This window comes from Anoplophora glabripennis, unplaced genomic scaffold (genome assembly GCF_000390285.2).
Source record: "Anoplophora glabripennis isolate ALB-LARVAE unplaced genomic scaffold, Agla_2.0 scaffold302, whole genome shotgun sequence".
Classification (NCBI taxonomy): Eukaryota; Metazoa; Arthropoda; class Insecta; order Coleoptera; family Cerambycidae; genus Anoplophora; species Anoplophora glabripennis.
In genome coordinates, this window is record NW_019416386.1 from 315,521 (window position 1) to 335,862 (window position 20,342).

Here is a 20,342-nt window from a genome sequence, read left to right on the forward strand (position 1 = left end):
AAACTATTACTTCTTAAATTTTATTCAAAATAAAATAAGCGACAAAGAGTTAGACCATAAAATGTTTTACCTTCTTGTGCTAAGTTGTAATCGATACCAGAATTTCAACATATTGGCCTTCTGAATCTATTACACCTAATAATACAATTTCTTGGGATCGAGTTGCTCATACTTTAACCCCTTCAGCCATTTTTAGGTTAGAATTTTAGGATTCGAATCAAATGTGCAAAACGAATCACCACAAAAATTGTACGATTCAGAAATTAAAGAATTTAACCATTCCTGATCTAAAAATGTGTTCAAAGGAATAGCGACCGGTCGCAAAACATCCGGTGAAACGGGTTATGATCAATATATTTGGATGAAAAGAAGACGGCTAATATGCCTTAAGTAATACTAAAATTCAAGTACGAGGATCCAAGATTTTACAAAGAAGCAATGGAAAGTTAACAAAATTAGAATAAAATCAATTTAGACTACAGCTTGGAATTTTCTGAAAGAACACAGAGCTTTAAAAAATAATAAAAATCCGGAACGCTATGAACCAGAACTTTCATCAAATCTAAGTAACAACCAGAAGACAATTTTCATAGTTTCTTCTAAAGAAGAATGATATGTCTCGAAACGTCAAGAAATTTAAACCGATAACATAGCAACCAGCCGAGAAATTGTATAACCTTTAATTCTATTTTCTGTAAATATGTTAGAAATAAAAAATTAAAATTTGTAATCGATAAAAGAACTGGTCCTGGCCGGTCTATCCATCAGTCTGGATAAACTATATTTAAGTGTTCCCTAACTCTTAAACTAAAATGAGGTGGAGCCCCATCGTGCATAAACCACATATTAATGCGTGTTTGTAAGGGAAGATCCTCTAATAGATTGGGTAGTTGCTCTTGGAGAAACTGTAAATATCTCTGGCCATTTAGTCTAGGTCTAGGTGGTAATTCAACAGGTCCTATTAAAAGATGTCCAATTATGCCTGCCCATGCATAAATTGATTTGAAACTGCACTTGATGAGCGGGTTTCCCTTATACCATGAGGGTTTTCGTCTGCATAAATGTGTAGATTATGCAAGTTGATGGGTCCGTCCCTACGAAAACCTGCCGAAAATAGTATTGGAGTGGTAAAATTAGGAGCTTAGTTAACCTTTTCCAAGAGCCATGTGCAAAATTGTATTCTTGCAGGATAGTCATCTATGCTTAAACCTTGAACTTTTTGCATATGGTATGGGCGCAGAAGTTGTTCTTTAAGAATATTATTTACCGTGCATTTTGAAATCTGAAACTGTTGCGCTACATTCCTAACACTAACTGTAGGATCTTCAGCGACAGAATCCAAAATACCTTCTTCAACTTCAACTGAACGAATAGTTATCTGAACTCCACAATGTCGGTCCATATTTGGCATAAAACTACCTTAAATAATATTAAATGTGTTACAATTACAAATTAGAAACCTATCTGTTATTCAAAATAAACTAATAGAGATGTCATACCAGTTTTCCGTAACTGTTGATCAACGCGTTGAAATGTTACTGAATTCGGTAGTTGTCTATTGGGAAATCTCTGATATAGCCTTTGAGCTCTCAATGCATTACATCGTGCTTCTCCATAAATTAAGTGTATATCACAATATTCTGTAAATGTATACTCCTTAATTAGGTATTTTTAAAATATTACAACAATTGTCAACCCGACACTTTCATAGTATCATAACAAGTAATTGAAACCATAGTAACGCTATGTGCAGATATTTTTCAAAGTCACTTGATTAATCCGTTGTGATATGACATCTTTTAATACAGTTTAGGATTTTACACCATAGCCAGGAAATAGAAAATAATATGTATTCAAATGATTTGACCAATTTTTACCTTCCCTTTAATTCTCATTAGTTTAATTTAAGGATCAAAAGTCGCTTAAAAACGAAATGCATTGAAACTTTTATATGCAAATATCTCGATAACCAATGGAGATATCTAAATCGAATAAGAGTAACTTTTTTATGAAACAAAGGACGTTCTTTCATATTTTAAATACACAATGTCCGTAATTCTAAAGGCAAAAAAGTTTTTCCCCTTTTTATCAAAGGAACAGGGCAAAACTGACGCCCTGTACAAGCAACGTCAAAATTAGTTAAAAATTCTTATTTGTCATGTTAAAATACATAATAGTGCCAATTTTTTATTCATACTCTTGACAGTTTTGGAAATTATTGTGGAATTTCAAAATAAAATTCAAACATTGAACGCCCTGTATCATTGAAACCAGCAACACTTGCATATTTGGCTCAATCGACTTATTTTGGCCACCAGCATTGCCAGCTTCGAGATTTCCCAACCTTTCGCAGACACCCTGTATAAATGATCTGAATCAACTTAATCCTACTTCAAATGAAGTCCAAGATCATTTCTCCCAACTCTTTGATAAAAAGAAATAGATTGCTAATTACATCGTCTATGAATCATTTGCTTTATTTTTAATTTAAAAAATCTGACGCAAATCCATTTGCATATTTCAAACTTTGAACTACACCTTACCTTAGTAGCAGACGATTGTTAACTTCTTTTTAAAAAAGCGGTATACCTTTTTTATTAAATCTGGTAAAGGTTATTTTCTGCATCCAATGATAAATTTTATGCAAGATTTATATTATATATCGTTGGATTCAGGAATAAATCCTCGGCAAAAAAGTTACAATCGCCTGTCATTAAAGTAAAAAAAAAAATATGATGCCGGTTTGTATTCTTTAGGCAACTGATGTCAATATTCTGTTTTTTTTAAATCGAGTAAGAAAATGTCGGAGTTATGTCTTACGGCGTCTTTTACTGAACACCCTATATAAATAAAGTAATTATTTTTTAGGAAAATCGATAATAAATAATTTATTGAACTGCATACAAAAATTACATTAGCAACTATTAATACACATCTTAAATATAAATCATCTCGAATGCCGAGGTTATAACGTCCGTAGATAATCACGACTAAATAAATATCACATACATGTTAGACATAGCACAGAAATGACCTTCCCGATAGTTTCGGAGTTCACGCGACGAACACGTAACTCGCAAGAGTCAATCACTAATCCGCAGTGGGCCGCGACAAGAGGTCAATTGTTCCCAATTAGGATGAACCACGGCAGGATCACCGTGACAGTTATGCAGAAAAGGCAGGTCATGCCCATCGTCAGAATGTTCGAGCCTTGGATGTGGTGGCACCACTCCGCCTCCTCCAGCTCGTGAGCGCCCCTCTGGAATTCTTTTATTTCCACCTCGTACCGGAATTTCACTCTGAAAAAAAGAGAATGTATAGAAACATGGATATAGAAAGTTGGTGCAAATATGTTCAATTAGTTTTAGGACTGTTTTAATTAACAGCAACAAATATCGTGAATAGTTTAAAATATAGATCTTCAAATAAACTATTCTCGAGTAATTGATAAAAATTGTGTTTCACTGAAAGATCTTAGAGATCTAAAATCATTTCAAGTAAAATGTGTTAGCTTCGTTTTTTTTATAAATTTTGTCGAGAGGTAACACACATTAAAGTGTACCACAAATCGCATAACTGTATTTGGTGGAAAAATATTTGAATATGTTTTCAAAATGTATGATTTCACAGTGAATAATATCCAAAAGCAAAAACATCATTATTATGTAACAAATGGCTTGTGACGTTTATTAAATATATCGTATTGTTTTTTGCTGATAATAATTGTTCTATTTGTTCACGAAACCTTTGACTACTGCGTTTTATTGGGTCAGAACAGTATTTATCTTTAAAATTATATTATTACATATGATTTCAATTGCTGCCATTAATATCGATTCTGTATAATTAGGCCAGGAAAATAAGCTGGGAAATGATCATTTCGCGACTTTTTGTTTCGGCAAGTTGAATTTATCACTATAAATGCTAAATATTATGTGCAATAACATATTAGTTTCCACAGTCATAAAAATGGGAGGAAGATTGTTTATAGGCTGGTTAATTGTATAATTTTTACGCAAATTCACGTTTTTCGCTTATAACTTTTTCCGTTCATTTCCACAAGAAAAGAGTAAAGCACTTTTCTTTTCGCCTTCAAAACACATTCCTTATCACTGTCTAATAACTCACACGAAATCTGGAATCGGTAAGTTGAATAGTTTACAAGTTACGGCCTTATAAACAAATTAACTAATTATTAGTCTGGACGATCCCGAGCATCTTCCACAATCGCACTGTTTTTTTTCATGGTAGATTTCATATTAATACGTTGAATTGTATTTGGTTTTAATTTCAAATTTGCAACATGGATTTTTTTGTATTTTTTAGCCTTAGTTGCAAAATGAAATATATGACTCACGAGCGTGATTAGTTATATGTATATTATTATATATTCGGAAAGCTTATGAAAAGAACTTTAAGTTAAAAAAAGATCGTCAAGATTCGTTGAAAGACAACGGAATTACAGACTGTCAAAGTTGACGGCCGATTGTTAAACAAATTACATTGGTAACCCGAGTACTTTCCCAGGTAAAAATATTTTATTTGTGGAAGTATGTTAAGTGCATAAGAAATATTGTCAAAAGTCAGTGGGTCGCTTGATTTTCGGCGAGCCGTGGCATGGAGGAAGGGTGGGGGAAGCGAACGACAGCGAGTCCGAAGAAAATAACAATAATATTCGTAGTCCTGCCGTTAAATAAGGGAAATTCGCTTGAAAATAATATATTTGACAGTCTGTAACTACGTTGTTTTTCAACGAATCTTGACGATTTTTATTTTAACTTAAAGCTCTTCATAAGCCTTCCGAATATGTAATGATATATAACTATAATATCATGCTCGTGCGTCGTATATTTCATTTTGCAACTAAGGCTCAAAAATAAAAAAAAAATCCAGGTCGCAAATTTGAAATTAAAAAAAAAAATGATTTCAATGTATTATTATGAAATCTACCACGAAAAAATCAATGCGATTGTGGAAGATCCTCGGGATCGTCCAGACTAATAGTTAGTTAATTTGTTTATAAGCCCATAACTTGTAAACTATTCAACTTACCGATTTCAGATTTCGTGTGAGTTATTAGATAGTTATAAGGAACGAGAGGATACGATGCCAAAACGTTCTGGTGATAATAACGCAGTTGTTTAATTCAAAGGTAGTAAATAAACTTCTTAAGTTTATAACTTTTGATCTAATCAATATTTTTTGACGCTCGGCTAGTTTTGTAGGTCTTTTGAAGGCGAAAAAAGTACTTTACTGTATTCTCGTGGAAATGAATGGAAAAAAGTTATAAGCGAAAAACGTGAATTTACGTAAAAATTATACAATTAACCACCCTGTAAACAATCTTCCTCCCATTTTTATGACTGTGGAAACTAATATGTTATTGTAGATAATATTTAGCATCTATAGTGATAAATTCAGCTTGCCGAAACAAAAAGTCGCGTCCAACTCTATATTTCCTGGACTATTAGGGCTATTTTAATTAACAACAACAAATATCGTGAATAATCTAAAATATAGATTTTCAAATTAACTATTCTCGAGTAATTGATAAAAACTGAGTTTCACTTTCTCAGTTCTTGAAAGATCTTAAAGATCATTTCAAGTAAAATGTGCCTTATCTTTTTTAAATTTTGTCGAGAGGAATCGCTCCTTAGAAAGCACTACAAATCACATAACCCTTTATTTGATAGAAAAATATTTGAATATGGTTTCAAAGTGTATGAATTCACAGTGAATAATATCCAAAAATACCATTATTATGTAACAAATAGCTTGTGACGTTTATTAAATATATGGTATTGTTTTTTGCTGACAATAATTGTTCTATTTGTTCACGAGACCTTTGACTTTATCTTTAAAATAATATTATTACATATGATTTCAATTAGTGGCATTAATATCGTTTCTGTATAATAGCCCATAAATGCAGATGTTTAGGTTGACAGAGTAGACATATTAAAGTAAATTTTATTACAGTTTAATGTAATTGTTACCGCTCATAGGTATAGTCGTTTCGAAATCAGTTCGACATGTATAAAACGCCTAGCAATAAAATTTAATAAGTTTCATAGGCGTTCCTCAAAAAGTTTTTTGCTAAACGTAAAAAATAATAATAGTTTGTATATAATGTGTAGAAAATTTCTATTATATGTTCATTTTGTCAATAACATACTTTAATTATTTATGACCTTAATTTTCTTAGGGTATATAAATTATAAATTGTCCACCGAATTACGTATCTCGTCATGTCATCGATATTTTTAAATTTTTGTTTTCACTTCCTCTTTACGCAATTATTTGAACACCTTGTTTATTTAATAACACGAAAAATTGTGGACACCGAAACTTTAATTAATATGTGAATTCTATTTATAATTCCATTATCTGATTTTTCATTTTCTTACTTATTACGAATTAGCCTAGATAATTCCTAGATAATCACTCACTAGTGAAGATTTTTTGTGTAAGTGTTGTTTTTACATATTTTCAGAAAGATAAGTGCAATATAATTTAATAGCTTTCAATGAACAATAAACATTGACCTTTGGTAAAGGTATAAAACATTAAATTATTTATAAATTTTGTTATTATCTAAAAGTGGAGTTAATTTTCGGATTCGTTCCATATCAGTTTTTATCAGTTTTTGTTGGCAATCAATATTTACATTTATGTGACTATTTCCTTTTTCCACTCTATCTGGAAGTTATTATTATAATGTCACAATGATGTTCAAAATAATAAATTTGGGAATGCTAGTAAAGTGACGTTGAATATTCAAAATTAAATTCATGTTACATAATAATTTTAAATACGTACAGATACGATAAACTCTGCAGGTGACGTAATTAAAAAATAAATATTTGATTAATAAAAATAGCTCTTACTATGTGTTAAGTATTGTATTGCATCAGTTATAATGTATCTGCTTTGTTTACTTTATCTGATTCCTAGTTAACCCTAAACAGTATTTTGTTTTAATTTGTATAAAATTTTCTTCGTAAACAATGATATGTATTAATTATATTACAATTTTTTAATGTTGAAAGCGACGTTTTTCCAGATGAAACAGTTGCAAAAATTGTAATGTCATGCGTTTGTATATAGATACGGATATTAGGCGAGCGGTTCACCCCTAAATAAACGGCATGTACCGACTAAATTTTTAATACAGAAACCCACAGCATAAAACTTTTTTTATTTTATAGTGTATTTTTCTGATAATTTACATATTTTTTAATATTTTTCGGCGTGGTCAGTCAATTGTTATAAACAAAAAAGTTGTAAAAAAAATACTCGCCGAATGGCTTTGAAAATAGTTTGTTGTAAAATGGACCAAAATAAACACTTTTTGTTCTTTGACAAATGCTTCGTTTCCGAGATATTTACAATTTAATGTGAAAAAAGTGACGACATCGACAAACTTTCGGAATTTTTTTCTCAAAGCCATTGGGCGAGTATTTTTTTACAACTTTTTTGTTAATAACAATTGACTGACCACCCGAAAAATATAAAAAAAAATATGTAAATTATCAGAAAAATACACTTTATAAAATAAAAAAGTTTCATGCTGTAGGTTTTTGTTTTAAAAATTTAGTCGGTTACCTTCATTTAGAAGCATCTTTTTAGGGGTGAACCGCTCACTTACTACTTGAGCATAAGCAGATAGTATTTTTGCTTAATTGATTTCTTTCCGCAATAAAAACTTAAATTGCTCATAAAGCGGATAAGTTCTACACCGAATATAATAATCTCTATTTATTTTAAACACGATATTGATATATCAATTTGCTTACATTTGTCGTATATTAATTAAACAATTTTTACACGCATATACAATAGAGCTACGGGTGTTCATAATTTATACGTACGGATATTTTTATTAAAGTACTAATTCCTGTATTTCATGTTAACTATTAATTGAAACTTACTGTTTGGTAAAATGCAGAATGTAAGGACTACTTATACAAGTTGAACATTTTTTTTAATTGTTCGTTAAATTACTTTAATAGTAACTCGAGATTTAATATCACAAGTACCTAATAAAAATATATTTAATGGAAGTTGCATCAAATCAATTTCTTCAAATTTCAAAATTATTTTCGATTGTACAAGATACCTTATTTTTTTTGGTCGTTACCCAACTTAATAATTTCAAAAGGAACTCCCTTTTAATTTCTGAATTTAAGGCTTGTTTTGATAAACAATACTGCATCTAATTATACAATTTTGCTGTTCTTGATGTGTTTTTAAAACAATGGTGTTTTCACCTTTCTCGATGATGTCAAATATCAGTGAGACTAAATAAAATGTGGTTTTTGCCGTTCGATGAAAAAGAAGTATATCTTGTATAATACTTACGGACCTCAGAACTTTTGAAATGCTCAGCCATACATATTTTGATATTTAAAAACTTCCTCTCTCTTTAATTAAGATACTTTTTAAATTTTAAAATGTGAAGCAATTGACTCAGTAAAACTTTTATTTGAAAATTTTGTGTCATATTGTTCTAAAACTATTTACATTTACGAAAAAAACTAGAAGGAATCAAATTTGTTTCATATAAATCTAGTTATCTAAAATATATTTTAAATGACCGTATTAGCGACAGAAAAAAAGTTTCTACCCCCTGCAGTCTGAAGAGGAAGACCAAGAAATTAACCAGTAAATGCCCTTTTTGATAGTATTAAAAGTATACATAATTCTATTTTTGTAATTTTCTCCATAATTAAGAAGAAATGTTAAAATCAAATTTTTCTGTTTCTCCGTATCAATCTGCAAGTAGGTACTGAAATATTTTTTTTTCATGAATTTTCAATCAGAAATCAGTTTTTCGTACTTTCGCTCTATATCCTGTATATATTTTAATTCTTATGAATAACATATTTTTGTGAATATACGTAATAATTGTGACCGATTAGAAAAATTTCAAAGAAAAAAATTGGTAGTGGAGGTGACGAAAGTTTTCCCTAAAACTGCGTCTCTCCAAAAAGAATCTAATCTGTCCATACTTTTACGGGAAATCAGAGGTACCTACCAAATTTGAATACAATCGTGTCCGCAAAATATTTGGAATTAAAAATTTTTTTTTTAAGTTATAATTCCTTTATCTCGTACACCTTTATAATTATAATAAATGTTCGTAATATAAAGTTATGCATCTCTTGCCGTTAAATATATTTTATTAATACTGGTAAAATCAACCATTAATCATGTAAAATAATGGTGGTGGAATGGAGTTATTTATGTTTTCAATAGCGATTTGTATATACTATATTTTACATTCGACTAAAGTGTAATAAATCGCAGTCCTTAATATTCGAAATACGTCATAGAAAATCACCAACATTTAAAAGATATATATTTACTTAACACTTAATAAATGCACGTTTTTTTTTCTGGGAAATATAAATGTACAATACATCTTATTTGTGTTTATAAATAAACTTTAAATAAAGTTGCCAGCTTTGTCAATATAGAAAAAATATATTTAAATACTTTTTGACACTTCTAAACATTTTATTTCAGTTTAGATAAAAAATTTATAATTATTATAATAATAATTATAGTCAAGAAGATGCATATTTTACTAATTGCGTATCTTCAGTATTTAGCGATAGTAGTAAGGAAGTAATCTAAAAATAACTTATCTATCAGTTTACGCATATATTGTTGATTATACGATATTTTCATAACTAATTACAACTTTGAAATGAAATTGACAAATAATTATTTGGTTAGTTATTTACTTGTGAATAACATTTGCGTAATTATTAAAAAATTTCCATTTTCTATTTTTAGATAATTGTGGTAGGTATGTAAATAGCTTAAAAGTTTTCCAGATATTTTTTTCTTAAAAGTGTCTCACTCTACTTATATAGGTACAGTGGGATCTTCTAAGAATCAAAACACTTTTGTATTTGTTTGAAATAGTTAAAAACAAAAATTCAGGATCATGTCGTTTTGACTCAGAACAGAATTCTTAATATGTTTCAATACCAAAATATTGTGATCATTAACAAAAAAAATTATAAAGTTGTTTTGGTTTGTAGTGTCACCTTCTTTTTGCAAATGTCATCTGGTATAAATTCCATATCTACATAAATGGTAGAAAACCATACAAAGAACCTTACCTTGAATTTTTTCCCATACTGTCCCTTCTCCAAAACAGTGGTCCTGAATCGGTCTGATCTAAGATCCATTGCGGTTCAGGTACACCGAAATTATCCACCACCGTCATGATCAGATTGTTTTATCTGAAGAGCTCTGGTCAAAATACAATAGGTAGCAGTTAAGTGTTTACCAGTCACTGCTAATGCTTAGGATGACTTGCCCTAGTACGTCGTTATGCGTCAATATTTTTAGTAGAAAGCGAAGATTGGTTTTTCTTTGGCTAAGTTCGTCCTAGAATAAAGAAGACACATTAATGTAGAGTAACTTCATTTGCATATAAAATTTGTAAAGAAAATAATAACGAATAGATAATACATACAGGGTGTAAAAATAATGTTGCAATGAATTGCTGACTCGTCAAAACAAAAAAAAATCCTGAAACGACATTTGAGGCTTAAATGTTGATCATGAAATGCATTGTTTGATTAATTGTTCTCAGAACCGTTGAAGATACAAACTTCGAATGTGTCACCACAGTTAAATATCCAAAAACCATGACAAAAGTATCAAATAAGAACTTTTTTTTAGATTTAGATTCAATTCAATTTCAATTCTTTCCCAATACGTACCCTAATTATTTGTAAAATAGAGAATGGAGAAGAACGATTAAATTTTCTTCTCATTTTGGACTTGTCAACCGAGAATTCTGCAGAACATCTCAAAAAGCACAATAATTTTTCTTGGGAGTTGAAATCCTTCAGTCTTTCTAAATCAATTGTTACTAGCGTCACGAAAATAGCTACTATAAGGGAACAGCACGCACTAAATTTGTAATCTGTATCTTCAATAGTATTTGATTAATTGATAAAAACATGCCTTCCAATTGTTCTTTGAAAGATCACATCATAGATCCCTTGCATATCTTTTGTTTCAATTAGAGGGATCAACGCTGAAAGCTCGTTATAAGGGCATTGTTGCAACCTACATATTTACAAATATTTCCATTTTTAAGATTATTATTATTTAGGCTTAAGAGTTTGCACTCTTTGCCTATGCACCTATTAAATTTGACCTTGATATAATTAATAAACTGATTAATGGAATGAATCTATTCTAGAATTTAAAATTGATATAAGTAATGACTAGTAATTCAAGGATAATTAAATCATAATTACATAAATAATTTCGTTTTGTCAGATTGATGTATGTGTTTTGTCAAACTGATAATATTTATATTAATCTTAATCTATTTAAGTTGATTAATTTATATATAATTATTTCATCTATGTGTTTGTACTTGAGGAGAATTTAAATTATGAATACATCTACTGTATTTCCGAATATGTGCGGCATAATGTATGTATGTACGTCAACTCGTTACACAATTCTGTAGTTATTTTTTTTTTAACTCAATTTGCATGTAAAAAGCGAATGACGCACAAAAAAGTAAAAAAGCACTATAAAAACCTATAAAGGATCTTGGTTTTATTTATTTTTAATGAAATTTTCAGTTGAATTTCCAATTTGCAAAAAAAATGAATGTACTTGCTTTCGTTTCTAAAGAACAAAGTATAAATAAATGCCCACGCTCTATCAATTTATATCATTTGTTATTAATAGTGTAGTGTTTAATTAATTAATCTTATTTAGATTTGGATAACATAAAATCAATTTGTAAAATGAAGCTAAATACATTAATTTAATTGCCCTTCGGTTTAATAAAGTGCTTATGACTATATTCGAAATCAGATCAGTTTAATGTCATTGTTTATAAATTGCGTTTATACGTAGCTTTTGTATTTTGTACCCATTTGAAATATTTCTGTTTTTTTATTGTTATCGACAGTTTATAGTCCAGTATTTGATAATGATAACTATGTTACTCAGACGGAGAAGATTCATGAACTATTATGTTTATAAATATTGTTAAAAACAAAAGTACACTTCTGTAAAAAATTGTAATTTCAACTTTGCAATTAGATGACTTGTATAATTAATTTTTTCTCTATTGTTTTTCGGTATTCCGCCACCTGTGAAAAGAATACAATGATCTACCAATGGTTTTGGAGCCAGGGTTTATACAGGGTGTTCTACAAGCTCTATGACAAACTTTGACAGATGCTAGCTGGGTTAATTTCAAACATTTTTTCTTATATGCACATAGGTCCGATTCGTTTTTGTTTACAGATTACAAGAATTTTAAAAAATATTTTGTATTTCAGACAAAGTAGCCCGACAAATAAAAATGGTGGTTGCTATAACAATAATTATTATTTGTGTTTAACGTTTAAACATTAGTTAACCTTTATTAACCAAATTAACAGGCGACTTTGATCGAAATATGAAATTATATTGTATATTTAAAATGGTTGTAATATCTAAACAAAAATATATAAGGAAAAATGTTTGAAATAAACCCATCCATTATCTGTCAAACTTTGTCATAGAGCTTGTAGAACACTGTATTTACTTAATTTTTCACATGTAACAAATTTCTCAAATTATCACAGAAAAACAAATAAATAACTTTAGACAATATTGGTTAATTAATCTTTTACGAAACATATTATTACCAGTATTTTTCGTATTTTGGAATAAACTTGTTGCTTAATATTTTTTTGACATTTGTACTTCATTAAATCTGTTAAGAAATAAACATTGATATTACACATCAATAGAACAATTACTTTTATCAGAAAATTTCGTTGGAAATCAATATTTTTCCAGTAACATGAAATATTACGCATTGTAATATCAACATTATACCTAGTTTGTAAACATTTTTGTGATTATATAATTTGGCATTGAGGGATAACGCACTCATTTGTACTAAATTTATTATTGATCTGAAACGCAATTGGGTCATTTTCATTAAAGCGTATTTTTTTGTCTGGCATTTTTTATAATTTGAAGTAACACAAAATTTAGTAAACATGCCAGTTACTTTATAGGTGCCATATTAATCAAACTTTCTAACAATGGTGTTGATATAAAAGAATCACAAATAACTTTGTTAAAAGCTCTGCTAATAGTGACACGCTCTAAACTTTATTTTATAGTGTACTAGGTAATTTTTTATCAGAATATAGTAAATTAAATTAACGGATGTTTCTAAACTATTTAAGATTATTGTTATTTCGTATAGAATTCATATTAGTCTTTTTATTCTTTCTTGAAGGAAAAGAAATAACGAATACTTTTGTTCTACTATTTAAACCTAACTCTCGTGATATTATTTTGAATGGAAGTCATAAAAAACTGTCTAATGCCGTCGCACAAGTTTGTACGAAATTTGAATAATCCTGGAAAAGTTATGTTATAAAATATGTAGTCATTACTGTGGCGTTTAATATCCGTAAGTATGGCAATATCCTAAAACTAAATAAAAAAAATGACAGTATCCTAGTTCAAGTTTTGTTTTGTCGGAAAATTATAATGCTATTAGGATAATAACCCTCGCCAGAGGCGCATCTTCGAGTGGCTGTACCTTCTTTAGAAAGCAAGTTAGGGCTTATATTTATTAGAACTTCTTCTTTATTTTTGAACATAGAATGTTGTGATGAAGTTTGGAAAACTAATTGTAGAACACTTGTATATTGAGAAATATTGAACTACATATACAATACATTCAAACTGTTTTATTAACAATACGACCCTTATTTTAATTCATAATTTTTAAGTAAGTATGTATTATGACAATATTAAACTTATTGCTCATGTTTGCATATTTTTCCCCACTAGCCAAGGCCATAGAAACAAGTAACTAGCAGTATGGATGATTTTTTTTATAACTACTTCAAAGTATACAGATTAATACGTATAAGAAATAGTTCATTGGTCTATCGATTTCCAAAATTCCAAAAAAATTTTGAAAATCATTTTGATTTTCGAAATTCTTTAATATCTTGGACTGGGCTGAAGATGAAGAAAAGTAAAAAAAACCTCCTTATAGGGAAAGTTTTTTCCAACAAAAAAGATACTTTGTACTTTTTTCCTCCGAGCTATGGTTTGGCCGGGAAAAAATTCAATAAACAAGGTATGCAAACTGTTCAATGATATGGTTAATTTTTAGTATATTGTAAGAAAATAGCAATTCTTCTGGTTCCCGGTGTAAATCCCCTTTGATCGTTTAATATAAAATTTTATACTGTTACAATATTAAGACGAATATTCAAAGAGTAGAATGTAAATTGTCAACAGGTATGAAAGTATCCAGGTAGGAAAAACAGTATACGTGAAAACGATAATTCTATGTAATTTTGTATTTAATTTTTTTTTGTATGATTTTGTAACAATACTATATATTATATAGTATTTATATATATATATTGTATTTACTATTTACTACCTTGAGTATAATCGAAAATAAAAAAAAAAAAATTTGGAAATTTTTTTCGAAAATTTTGAAAATTTTTTGAAATTTATGAATTTCTTTTTAATTTTTTATATTTTGCATTGAATTAAGATAGAATATTCATTTCTATATATTAATGTATTCAATATTTGAGTGAAATTTGACAATTCTTACTGTTGAAGAGTAAATTTATTCGCTTGTTTGCGCGCGGAAGATGACTTCATGGCTTTAATAATAATTTTTCCAAACTATAGCTCAGGCGAAAAAAGTGCAAAGAATGTTTTTTGTTGGAAAAAACTTCTTCAAGGTAGTATTTATTTTTTTCTACTTGATCCCAGTCCAAAATATTAAATAATTTCGAAAATCTAAATGTTTTTAAAAATTTTTTAGGACTGGGTAATTGATAGACCAGTGAACTTTTTCTTATATTAATCTGCATACTTTGAAGAACTTATAAAAAAAATCAGCCATATTGCTAATTACGTGTGCTTTTGGTGTAAATTTACTTCCTCGGACTGGGCTACACCTGGAACACGTAGAAGTCGAATATACATTTCTTGTGTGGTCGAAACTGTTGAAAAATTTCAAGAACTTTTACTAAATCATATTAATGATTTTGTCTCAACTTTCATAACAAGTATTATCAGGTTATGTATCTACGTATACATATGAGGAGTTGATTTTTAAAACGCAGTTTTCGATTTTGATTTTCAAAACGCATTTCTTTCGTATTCAAAAAAGTTTTAAACAAAATACCACAAAAAATATTTTCTAATGTCAGGTGATTAATACACTATTATTATCTTTATAGCACCAACAATTTTTCACATATGATTATTACGTAATAATCTCAAAATGTGTTATGTTTCAAAAACTGCGTTTTGAAAATCACCTCCCCATATATTCGTAGAAACAAATTATTTATATGTCCCCCTGATGTACGTAATTGTTAATGTTTCATGCAATTGCGAACTTTTTCTCGGGGAACGCAGTTATCGATACCGTGGTTGAGGGGTCAATGCCTTGGCATACAATTTTCTTCAATATCTTTATATTTCGTTATTACATAAATTGTAGTATAAAAATTTTCATTATTACTAAATAAGAAAATATGAGCATTTGTGGGATGATTTTGGAATGTACCTAAATGTAAAGCAATTTAACTATAATATAAAAACTAATTTTAACTTTTAAAAAACGCACTCCTTTTTGAAAGGTATAAATACTTTATAGGCAAAAATATTTTAAAATTAACAAAACAAAGGTTTAGTAGAGATACCAGTACCTACATACCTATGTTTTAGTTTCATGCGTACTCAGGAAACACCTTTATTCTATCCATAATTTCATCACTTGTTGATCATGTGAGCTTGAACGTTTTATGTCGGTGTCGTACAGTTTTAATCACTATTATAAGTACATCGAGTTCGTTGCGTCAATCAGCACTTCACGAAGTTTAAAGGTTAATACGATATTAAAAATTTGATAATGTCACCGTTTGGAGCCAAGGTGCGGGTCTATTGGAGTTACCTTTGATGAACAGTAAAGGTCATGCAAAATAAAGTATGTATAATTTGGTGTAATTTATACAGAGCGTAAGAAGTTTGACTGCCATGAGCATGAGATAGAGTAATCAGAAACGAACAAAAAAGTTGTATATTACATTGGCGTAAGGTTAACAGTTTTCAAAATACAGCGAGTATTAATATTGGGGGGTTTCATCACAACGTGATAACAGCGCTTAACCTAATGCTACACAGTTGATGCACAACACGTGTGCACGCGACAGACTTGTAATTTTTTTCTCGGAAGTGGTTGAGTTTAGGATCCATGTCATATAAGGTTTTTTTGTTTATTTTAATGTATTCTATCGTCTGTTAAAATTAAGTCAGTCGAACACCCTGTGTCGGGTAATACAACAAATATTTTCAGAGTTAAGTTGTGAATTTGTAATTTGTAATTTTTAATATAATTAATTAATTAAGTCTTAATCAAGATACTCGTATTTTTGTGAAATTAGACATTGTTCCTTATTTTTATAGTATTTTCTTGTTAGTTTGACTAAACAGAATTGTATGAAGCTTCGCTCTGTTTATTTTTTAAAGTTATACTTGTTGCACGTCGTTAAATGCACTGCTCTGGAGAAAAATATATTCTAATTTTCTGCTGGCTTTTGTTAATTTTGTTAAAAGAACAGAATAACAAACATATTTTTAAGGCTTGTAAGCAAAATTATACTAATACACCAGGAAAATTAGCGAAAATAAAAGAGAAACTCGAAAAAAGTCCTATCCGCTAGATTATTGTAAAATTGTCTAAAGGAACATAATACATGACATCTCTCGTCTTGTGAGTCAAAAACTTTTATTAGCTAACTTTTCTATTTAAACAAATAAGTGAGGAAAACAGTTTTTTCACTTTGCAGGGAAAACCATCAATTTTAGCGAAAAGTGACTCACAGACAGCTTATAGGGAGTAAAATTATCTACCAAATGAGACTGGTTAAATTAAAATCGGTTAATAAACAAAAAAGTTATTGCAAAAAGACAAGAAAAGTGCCCATTTTTTAATTTGTTTATAACTATCGCATTTATTGTTAAAATTTTATAAAACATGAAAAGTTGAGGGTTTTGTCATACTTTAAAAGTGTGCCAAAAGTGGGCGCTGTAGGTGCAATAGTTTTCGCACAATTCTATTTGTTTATAGCGGAGGCTCCAAAAGTTATGAACTTTAAGCCTCTGTACAGACGTTAATTTTCAATCAAACATGATTCTGAAAGCGTCATTGTAATCTTAAAGACGCAATTAAGCGACCTATTAAAAAATATCACCGTTTTTTTGACATTAACATTCTCAAATTGTGCATTAAAAAACCATGCGTTTTTCGCTTATAAACAATTTGAATAACATTGTTGCTATTTATGCTATCTCACCGAAAATAGATCCAATAGATAGCTGGCAAAAAAATACAGTTTTAAAATGAAAAAAGTAGCCTCTACGACCAACAGGAGCCAAGATAACAATTTTTTTTTTAAATCGTAGCGCAATTGTTTATAAATATTAAGACTTGAATTTTTCGCAAAATAAAGTTTACGACGTAAACTACGATTTCCCGTGAATTGCATTGAAAAATGTGGAAAATTAACGACTCACGAGCCCTTTAAAAAGAAGGTACTCGCTAAGTAAATTGTCCGGCGGCCGGCGGCGTGGTGGTGGGGGAAGTGCGCGCTTTAAATTTTGCAATATATCTCGGCTTCTATTCATCGTAGAAACTTATTTTTTTATAAACTGGGGTAGCTCGACGAAAAAATAACAATGGGCATATTTACGAATTCGTAGAATAGCCCTGAACCTCAGAAAAAATGCATATTTTATAATTAATTTTTTTTTAATTTACAAAAATGTCACAAAAATTATTGTTAAACGAAATATTAATTAAAATTTCAATTTCGGAATTATTTTACCATTACTAAATAAATAAATGAAGCTATCGTTCATTTAAAAAGTTATTTCTTTTACATATTAAGGCAAAGTAAACTTGTTTTTTAATATTTTGTTAACTATTTAATTACGATTTAAATGTTAAATTAAAGTAAAAATTCATAAATTATTTTCAAATTTCCCTGCAACGTGAAAAAACTTTTCCTCACTCATTTGTTTAAATAGAAAAGTTAGCTAATAAAAGTTTTTGACTCACGAGATGAGAGATGTCTTGTATTATGTTCCTTTAGACAATTTTACAATAATCTAGTGGATAGGACTTTTTTCGAGTAAAAATTTAATTTGATTGGTCTATAACGTAACTTGACTTAAATTGAAGCTATGTTTAAAGTATACTCTTATCATTTCTGAACAATCTTTATATCTATTTTATTCTCTATTAACGTTGAGATGTGATTCGGTATTTTGCGAAGAAGCTAGTTATTTAATAAATTGCAGAAATATAAATGTTTAATTCATTTAAACAGAATTTCCTGTTAGTCTTACCTATAGCAGTGTTATTAAAAGAAATATTACGAGATAATTTCTTTAAAGGTTTGCAATATTTTCTATTTCAAACATTAGGAACATTTTTAGAATTAACTTGAATTACATAGATTAATGTTAGTAGAGTAAAATGTATGTGAAGCCTACAGGTAAAAATGTTTTTTGGTAAAAAAATAATTATTTATCTTATAATTATTTTAAGAGCATATCTGACTTAGGAACAGTAATCTGTAGGAGTTGTAATCTTATATCTATTTTTAAGTTAAAAAGAACCGCTTTGGCAAGGAACATTTTTCAATTTAACTAAAACTTCAACAATGGTTTTTCAATCTATCATAATGCGATCTTACAGTACCTATCTGCTTATTAGACAAGCATCATAACATTGAACTGACCCTAGACATTTCAAGTGAAAAACATTTTTGTTTTAGCTAATCTTTCCTGTTTGAACTCAATTGCATCTACTTAAGAATTTATGTTACGAAAGATAAACTAATGTTTTTAATTGATTTTATGCTTTTATAGATTGTTGTAAACAAAATAGGTATCAGTTCATTTTGAAAATAATTTTTATTGAACACCTACAGCACTGACTTGAAAACCATTTTTACTGACTACAGTTCAAAAGGAATAATATCCGTATTATTTGACAAATTATTTTTGATAAGGTTTAGGCAAAATATCAAAAAATAAAAATAAATAATACACTTAAATTTCATTGTCAGGATGTTAAAGTTCATAAATCTATGAAGCTTTTAATTGAGTTTCTCTCGAAAATAGGTAATTTAAAATATTAAAATAGTTCCTTTATCATTCTCATATACAAACAGTTCACAAGGTTCATCACTGATATAAATCATTCAATAGAAATCGTGAAGAAAGATTATTAATTTGATTTAACATCAAACTTAATCATAAAAATGTTAAATTTGTAAACCTTAGGATTCATGATTCAAAAACTCACTTTTCCATTCGTTGGTTTAATTCAGGTTGGTTGAATTCAATAATAAAACAGAATTATATTACATGTTAAACAGTTATATTGCAATCTATTTATAGATCCTGCACCTCGTCCTGCACCAAATTCTTTTTTAATATCTCCACGTTATCTTTTTCATTTATGTTAATACCATTTCCTTCAGAGGTACATTATTTATCGCGATCTAGTAGTAACAGTAAAATGCTATTAAAATGTAAAGTTTTATGTGTTTTTTACGGTTTTGTTTTGGAACTATGATGGAGAATTTTATGGCAAACTTACCTTTACAACGTTTTAATTGCTATTTTGCATGAAGGCACACTAGCTTGTCAGGAGGATATTCATAATAAACTGCTATAAACTAATCGCGCCTCCTCGTCTGTTAAACATATAACATGGCACACATGCGCCGTAATCCTTATATAATGCGTATTCAGGCTCGACTGAGGCTGTACGGTGAGGGAAATAGCAATATTTGTTAGTGTTGCATGGTGTTGTCACTGCCCATAGCATGTTTTACAGTCTTTTTGCATTTACCAATTTTTGACCTTATTAATCAAGATCAATTCGCTAAGTTATTTTGGAATATGTAATTGTGATAAACTTAATTTCAATAAATTGTTCAAGAAATTTAAGATCACAGAACTGGTTTTAGTTTATTGGCCAAATTGGACCTATTGGCCTTTCATATTTATTAGAATTTCGTTTACATTTACATTAGAATTTTGACACTTATTTTTATTTTGAGTATTTAAAAACTGGATTGTACACTACTGGAAAAAATTATTGGAACAAAAAATGTTCATGAATTTTTTTTAGTGATTTTGATGAAAAGCTGCATCTCCGTGAAAAATGGTCGTATCGACATAAACAAAAAAGCGTTTTGAAGCTTTAAGTTTCTAGTTTGAAG

The 20,342-nt window shown here is 29.1% G+C and overlaps 1 protein-coding gene across 2 annotated transcripts; it reads right to left on the reverse strand.

Annotated features, from left to right (window-relative positions):
• Nucleotides 1–2,873: 2,873 nt before the first annotated feature.
• Nucleotides 2,874–19,823, reverse strand: LOC108910553. Of its 2 annotated transcripts, none has more exons than XM_018715193.1 (3): nt 19,715–19,823; nt 10,134–10,404; nt 2,874–3,299 (listed from the first exon to the last, which is right to left on the reverse strand). In XM_018715193.1, the coding sequence occupies exons 2-3, from the start codon at nt 10,238–10,240 to the stop codon at nt 3,119–3,121; spliced, it is 288 nt and encodes a 95-aa protein (XP_018570709.1). In that variant the 5' UTR covers nt 10,241–10,404; nt 19,715–19,823; the 3' UTR covers nt 2,874–3,118. The 2 variants fall into 2 exon arrangements, with proteins under 2 accessions (XP_018570709.1, XP_018570710.1); XM_018715194.2 differs by lacking the exon at nt 19,715–19,823 and adding an exon at nt 15,761–15,864.
• Between the last annotated feature and the right edge of the window lie 519 nt (nt 19,824–20,342).